At 38.3% G+C, this 8,383-nt stretch overlaps 1 protein-coding gene across 1 annotated transcript in view; it reads left to right on the top strand.

Annotated features, from left to right (window-relative positions):
- Positions 1 to 4,017: 4,017 nt before the first annotated feature.
- Positions 4,018 to 8,383, top strand: part of LOC117511182 (protein unc-13 homolog B-like) — a 422,327-nt gene continuing 417,961 nt past the window's right edge. The window contains exon 1 of the mRNA XM_034171173.1: positions 4,018 to 4,105. Within this exon, the coding sequence (XP_034027064.1) occupies positions 4,084 to 4,105 (22 nt within the window). The 5' untranslated portion in view covers positions 4,018 to 4,083. The remainder of the gene's footprint in view (positions 4,106 to 8,383) is intronic.

Here is an 8,383-nt window from a genome sequence, read left to right as displayed (position 1 = left end):
TGATATTCAGTTATATGTACATGCCGATAACTGCTGGTAATCTCATCCGCATAAAATCCTTAGAAGATTGCCTTGCATCAGTGAAAAGCTGGATGTGTAGCAACTTCCTACTTTTAAACTCTAAGACTGAAATGACGGTTCTTGGTCCATTGAGACATCAGCATTTCACCAGCTAAAATTTAGACTAGGCTCGTGTCATACTTGTGTGTTCCTCACTTTGTCACCCTTTGGGGTAATTTTTGATCCTACATTGTCCTTTTGACCTCCACATTAGAGATATTATACGAGGACTGCTTTCTTCCACCTGCAAAATACAGAGAAGATTCGTCCCATCCTGTCTATGGCTGATGCTAAGACCCTAATTCATGCGCTTGTCTCTTCTAGATTGGACTTTTGCAATGTTCTGTTTCCTGGTTTACCGCAGTCCAGCATTAGTGGTCTCAACTGGTTCAAAATGCTGCTGCCAGACTTTTGACAGGAAGCAGAAAGTTTGACCACATTACACCCATTTTGGCGTCTCTTCACTGACTTCCTGTCCCTGTGAGATCAGATTTTATCATTCTGCTACTAGCCTATAAAATTGTTCATGGACTGGCACCTCCCTACCTAGATGACCTAATTAAACCCTACCTACCGGTCCGGGCTTTGCGTTCTCAGGGTGCAGGACTACTTTGTGTCCCTAGGGTGAATTACGAGGTCTATTAGAAAAGTATCCGACCTTATTATTTTTTTCAAAAACCATATGGATTTGAATCACGTGTGATTACATCAGACATGCTTGAACCCTCGTGGGCATGCAAGAGTTTTTTCACGCCTGTCGGTTACGTCATTCGCCTGTGGGCAGTCTTTGAGTGAGGAGTGGCCCACCCTCTTGTCGTTTTTTTCATTGTTTAGGAATGGCTCAGAGACTGCTGCTTTGTTTGATCAAAATTTTTTCATAAACTGTAAGGCACAACTGAGTGGACACCATTCGATAAATTCAGCTGGTTTTTGGTAAAAATTTTAACGGCTGAGAGATTTTGGTCTGGTAGTGTCGCCGTAAGGACGGCCCACGGCGCCTGACGGCGATCTGCGCTACGAGGCGGCAGCGTGTTTTTCCTGTCGCGGCGCACACAGATTCACCGAGTCGTCACGGAAACGACTCGGCGAATTTGCGCGCACGTCTTTCATTACAAAATGTCCTTAAACTGTGGAATGTCCGCATAAAGTCCTCATGCCGGCCTCTTCTGAATCTTCTCTGTTGTCTCACGACGTCCTGGGTCAACAGAGCCTTAAATTAGGATGATTTCAGCTTGAAACAGGCCGACGACGGCGCCTGGAAGCACTGCAGGACGTCCCGCTCCGTGGGAAGTCCTTACAGCGACAGAAACACCCCATAATCTGTCATTAGTGGTTAAACTTTTCACCGAAAACCAGCTGAATTTCTCGAATAGTGTCCACTCGGATATTCCTCACAGGTCCAGAAAAAAGTTTGATAAAGCAACACGCGCCATCTCGAGCAGCGTGTGAAACAAAGGAATTCCGCCGAGAGGGCGGGACCCCACATCTCACTCAAGGCCTGCCCACAGGGAAATGACGTCACCGACACGCGTGAAATAACTCACGCATGCACACGAGGGTTCAAGCATGATTGGTGTAATCGCATGTCAATCAAATCCATATAGTTTTTTTTTTTTTGTTATAAAACTGCCGGTTAGTTTTATAAGATACCTCGTAAAAGTGTGCGGGTCACAGAGGTTTCTCTTATTGTGCCCCATCAATAAAACAGCCAGATTCTGTAGAGACTTTCAAGTCCACACTTAAGATGCAGTTATTTTCCCTTTCATATGGCTAGCATACTGGCTTATGTTACTATGCTTTTTATGCTTTTTATTTTGTTATTAAATTTATTTTGTTAGGAAACGGACTGGGCCGAGGCCTCCATTTTATTTAAATTCTGGGTCTTTTAGTGAAGCTTAGGGCTAGTTGCCAACGGTCACCTTAGTATTTCTTCTGTTTTTCTTGTTGCTTAATGCTGACAAATTATACTGTATTTGTTGTCTTTCTGATTCCTGATTCTGTTTTTTTTTTTTCTCTCTCTCTCTCTCTGAGGTGTGGCTCCATCCAGAGGTGGGTGTGGGCATTTCCTTTGATATATCCAACTCAAACAATCAATTGAATGTGTTTCAGAGATTTTATTAAGTCAGTATAGCTGTTTTTTTTACTGTGATATATACAAAGCCACTCAATTACTTGGTAGAGTGGACATTTTTAAGTCAAGACTCAAAACCTATTTTTATTCTCTTTCTTATGGATAGTTTTTATTTTTATTTGTTTTATTCTTTTACTTCTGTTTTTATTTATGTATTTGAAGTTTTTATTCATTTTTAATTATTTATTCAATTTTATGTTGACTTGTTTTATGTAAGGCGCCTTGAGACGGCTTTTGCTGTGATTTGGCGCATTATAAGCTAATTCAATTAAATAATTAAATTAGAGTGACAGTTTATGACGAGTTCCAGTGCAGGCATCCAATTTGTGCAAGTGCCAAGTTGGCTTCCAAATACCTGGAGGTTACCGCGTACTATCAACAATTTTGATTTCGGGATTGAAACATTTGATCACAATTTTTAAATCTGGTGCTGATGATGGTTGTAACTACTACGTATATCAAGTTTGTTCAGTACTGACAAAGGTGGATCTAGAAGTTACTATGATGCTTCAAAACAAAAGAGCCCATTAAAAACCGTGAAGTGATCTGAATCCTGGGTTTTGTGAGTCCCCACATTGTGTCACAATAAAACAAACAAGGAAACAAAAGGTTCCCAGTCACACAGACACACATAGTACAGCAGATAACAGAATATTTACAGAGGAATCCTTCAAATCTGGAAACAAGCACCAAAGTTGGCACAAATACTCCTTAGACATTACTCTTTTGAAAAAACTGAGTATCCACTTGAATTTTCAGTAGGCGGCCAGGTAGGGGTCAATTGAAGAATTACACAGAGGTCAAAATTTAAAAATGTTTCAATCATATTGAAAGCTATACCACATTATTTGTCTGATCACAACAATACCAAAAAGATATAGTTTGGACTATGACTGAATGTTATGTAGTTATGGGGTAAAAACAGCAAGAATGGTAACAAATGTCAGCATTAGTTTGTACAGGGGTCAGATGTTAAAGTTGCTCTAAATATTGTAAAATGTGATGCAAATTATTGGTTGAGTTAATAGGGTTTTAAAAAGGAATAGTTTGCACTATGTGGCATACTTAGTTATCATGTTACAGGGTAACATATGTCACGTCATAGAATCCAATGGACGTCGACATTACCTTGCAGACCAAGCATCCCTTACCAAAAAATAGTACTGATAAGTATATAAAAAGTAAACTGGAAGTATACTTGAAACGTACTTGCATGTGCTACTTTTTGGTAAGGGATTCACACAGTCGAAAGTATTTCATTTATTATTCCTATTAGTTCAACCAATAATTTGCACCACTTTTTACCAAAATTGGAGCACCTTTAACTTCTAACCCCTGTACAAACTGAAACTGACCTTTGTCATCATTCTTGTTGATACTTATAATATTTATGGAAAAGCCGCCTACTGAAAATTCAAGTGGATATTCAGTTTTTTTCAAAAGACTAATGTTTGAGGAGTATGTGTTCCAATTTTGGCGCTTGTTTCCAGAAATGAACAATTGTTATCTGCTCCACTAACATATGCTACAAAACAGTGAGCATTAATACTTTTTTTAGATAATGTGGGAAGTGTGACCACTTGAGAGAGAGAGAGAAAGAGAAATTTCCGACTTTTCTGACGGTTCTTGAACGCCTCCCGATAGCGCTCGCGCCCCCCTCCCCTCCCTCCCCCGCGCGCGCTCCGCTGGTCGAGTCGGTGTTTGTGACGCGGCTGACAGTCATCGCTCGATCCGTCACCATCCGCTGGTCTGTCGGTCTGCCTCACGTTATTACTTTGTTCCTTATTTGACGGTGCTATGAAGCGAAAAATAAGCGGCATTTTGAAGGAGTCCGAGCGGCGGCAGTGCAACAGGCAGCAAAGTGCGTGAAGTGCGCGAGGCGGCGGAGAGTCATGTCTCTGATGTGTGTCAGAGGTAAGAAGAAACAAACTCAATCACACACAATTCGCTCACAAAGCCGGGATATCAACAAACACAATAACGGAAAAAAAACAACAGCAGCTGTATGATAAAGACGCAGCACTTCATATTTGAATTTAAAAAAAAAACCTCATAAAACCACATTCAGAATAAGAATATCGCAAATACATAGAGGCTGTTGGGGAAGTGGTACAAAAGTAAAAAAAACTTGATCTTTTAAAAATATGAAGAGTAAAAAGCTTTTGTGTATTACTTAATGTTAAATTGTTCTTATTTTTGCTACTAAAGAAAATAATTATGGCATTCATCTTCTAAAAGAAAGAAGCAGATGTTTAAATTCTGGTTGCATGCTTTATGTCTCAGGGGCGCATCCAGAAGTTTTGGTGGTGGGGTGGGGGGGTCGAGTCTGATTCATCACAACTGGGCAATCCGCACTGAGCAGATTCTGCTCATTCATGGAACAACAGCCTAAGAAAATATTTCAGAAAAAAAAGTTATACTAGTAGTAAGTAGGGCTTCAGTTATCGAATATTTTTGGAATCGAATATTCTATCGATTATTTTATCGATTAATTGAGTAATGGATAAAAAGTACCTTTGTGTTTTTAAACAATATCAGTAGTGGCAGGGGTCTCCCTAAGCAGTGGCACAATGTTGCTGTGCCATCATGCAAATTTTTAAGTTTAGGGTGTTCCCTCTCTCTGTTTTGCCGGGTTATTTATTTTTTCATATTAAGAGTTTTAGAGCTTTGCCAAACCATAAGCCCAGGCTGTCTGTGAAATCTTCAGTCTGCGGACAGTGCATTCTTTTTTTTCTTCTTATTGCATATTTCATTTGCACTGTTTTTTACTGTGATTTGTTCTGTGTTTAATGTATATTTATACATGCCGTACAGAGCAGCTCAAACCAAAGTCAAATTGTTTTCTGTGGATACTTGGCGAATAACAGAGCCTTTGCAAAACAGCTGTTGATTGCAGCGTTTCCACAAAAGCTGCCTGTTGATAAAAACTCTTACCAAATCTGAATTAAACCTTTTTTTTTAATCATTAAACATGACTCATTTAAAGTGCGTGTCCTTTCACTTCATCTGCGGAGGTGGAGAACTGCTAGTGGAGCAAAACGTGTTTTTAAAAAAATATATACAAACACACTGCTTCACTTTAAATGCACAATAAGTCCGTTTCAGACGATCCACACGGACCCTTTCTCTTAAAAGGCTTTATTTTACTCAGCGTGTGACTTTCCAAACTTGTAGCATCGCTTGCTACATTGATTAGCACTATGGTCTTCTTCTGCGTTTTTTTGGGGAGTGTTACAACACCACATACAGGCCTGGCGTATGTACTACAGCTTTAAACAAAGCCTCGAGGCAAAGAATTTGCCTCGAACATTTTTTGTAATCGAATTATTCAAATTACTCGATGAATCGTTTCAGCCCTAGTAGTAAGCACTTTGCATCATGCTAACATAAAAACAGTAAAATTTGCTAAGTCACATATTCGTTTTATTGTATTATCTTTCATAATCACCAGTGAATTTCTGACAGATTGCTCAAGAATCTCTGAAACCATTTTCATCTGTAATAGTATCACACAGATTATAGAAGTTTATCCTACAACTATGGACAGATGTAAAAATTATTTCATGTTGTTGAACACAATGAGATATGTTGAGTGTGGTAACCATTGGGTTAGCAAACTTAAAAACTGCCTCTTGTTTTCTTTTCTTTTTTTAACCTTTTTTTTTGCATGTTTTTTTTCATTGCATCTTTTCTTTTGCATCTCTTCTTTTTTTTTGGTTGAGCCTTCCCTGTTATGTTCAGGTGAAGTTTAATCCCAGTTTCTGTTTTCTTGGCTTGTAAATCACTTTGAATGCCAAATGAATATATTCTAGTACTTTAGATTTACAAAATGTGCAAATCAAATGTGAGTTATGTTTGGGGGGAGGGTTCCTATTTTTCAATGTCCTTATCTTTATTTTGTCATGACCTGATTTGGTGCTGTTTAGATAAATTGAATTAAATTATATGCCAGCTAAAATTATAGCACCTGGAACAATAGCTAGCATAGGTCATGTCTGTTCCACATATTTTGTGAATCAAAAATATTCTGGAACTGGACCTGGAGTATGTTGTATTTATGCTACTGGGCAGGACTTCTCAAAGTGTACAAAGCCATGGTCCTGAAGTGGAAGTGTAGTTCAGTTTTTCAGATTTGTTTTGTACACTATTTCACAAAAAAAGGACACTTATCCTAAACCATTGGCAAAGTTGTGAGGCAACCAAGACACCACGTTTAGAGCCTCATTCCGATTTTGGAAGAATGCAGCATGCTTCCAGAAATGGCAGTTCAGTTAGGGAGTGCAATTAAATCATGTCCTGTTTTATAGACTATGTGGATCCAGATGACTAGCAGCAGCCAAAAATTGAAATAAGGAAAAAGTCATTTCAAAGCTAAAAGGAACATCTGCAGAACGAGCACGTTGACCTCGTGGATGTGGTCGTGAAAAACATGCACACACACGCATATATATATATATATATATATATATATATATATATATATATATATATATGCATGCATAAACTTACTGTGAAAAGTAATCTCTACAACATGATAGAAATAAAATAAAAATATGTTTGTTTGTACTGTAGTGTAATTCAGTCGGGAGGAGGTTACTCTCAAAAACTGAGTGACTGTGCAAGAAAAAGTAAGAGAAGCCACCAAGAACCCATACAACTCTTTACGTTGATGTGAACTGATGCTAATGTTTCATATTTTTTTTTGTAATTTAGAAAATTAAAGTTATGATTTTTGTACACATAGCTTTGATTTTTCAGGAGCAAAACCTAAATTCTTAAAATGTTCAGTGAGGGATTCAAGGTATTAGCTTCTGCTGCAGTTATAGAAAAGACAGCTTATTAAAGATTTTAAACAGAATTTTTGTCTCAAACCTTAGGAAAAAATACCACCAACAAATCCTGTGGCTGATTTGTTTGTATAATAATAATATTATAATAATAATAATAATAATATATTTTTTGCTGTTGTTCATTTGTTTTTGTAGTTTGTTGTCCAGAGCAGAAATACATTGGCTTGACTTTTAAGCAGGTGTTTTTTTAAATGTAAACCTGGAGTTATTGGCCGGATCGGATTGTTGGGAACATCTGTAATTTAAATAAGAAGGGAACTGTTGCTAAAAAGGAGCGTGTGCTTCTTGTCGGATAAAGTAAGTTAAAGGTAAAAATAAATCAACATTTTGACTTCTTTCCAGAATATAAATTGTGTCCCAGACATGTTGATTGATTTTGTTACTTGGTCAGAGTCTTGTTATCTGTGATGCTCAGCCTCTGGCCTTTTGTTTCCCGCTCATCATTTTTTTTTTTTTTGTTCGTTTCCCGTTCTGGGTGCAAACGCGCCGTGCCAAGGTGACTGTTGCACACCTGGGCCTCAGAGAGTGCAGTCAAGTGGAATAAAAACAGATTGAGAGCAGAGATTTATTTGAGTTCACCTGTGAAACAGAGTGAGTGAGTGAGTGAGTGAGTGAGGCAGAGGTTGAATGAATGAATGAATGAATGAATGAAAACTGTTTATTTCGAACATTTGATACAACAACAATTACAAGATAGATCAGTAAAGACAACAACAAAAAAGTTCCTACTGTGTACCCAACATGTCCGAAAAGGGGTAGGGTGAAGCATCAGCTTATTTATCCCTACCCCTTCTTCCCCACAACCAGTAATACCCTTTGCCACATATACACATAGATTCCTACACACCTAAACCGATATCAATATATATATATATATATATATATATATATATATATATATATATATATATATATATATATACGAGGGCTGTCAATAAAGTAACGGTCCATTTTATTTTTTTTCAAAAACTATATGGATTTCATTCATATGTTTTACGTCAGACATGCTTGAACCCTCGTGCGCATGCGTGAGTTTTTCCACGCCTGTCGGTGACGTCATTCGCCTGTGAGCACTCCTTGTGGGAGGAGTCGTCCAGCCCCTCGTCGGAATTCCTTTGTCTGAGAAGTTGCTGAGAGACTGGCGCGTTGTTTGATCAAAATTTTTCTAAACCTGTGAGACACATCGAAGTGGACACGGTTCGAAAAATTAAGCTGGTTTTCAATGAAAATTTTAACGGCTGATGAGAGATTTTGAGGTGATTCTGTCGCTTTAAGGACTTTTCACGGTGCGAGACGTCGCGTAGCGCTCTCAGGCGCCGTCATCAGCCTGTTCAAGCTGAAA

This window comes from Thalassophryne amazonica, chromosome 5 (assembly GCF_902500255.1).
Source record: "Thalassophryne amazonica chromosome 5, fThaAma1.1, whole genome shotgun sequence".
NCBI lineage: Eukaryota > Metazoa > Chordata > Actinopteri > Batrachoidiformes > Batrachoididae > Thalassophryne > Thalassophryne amazonica.
This window is presented reverse-complemented; position numbering and strand designations above follow the sequence as displayed.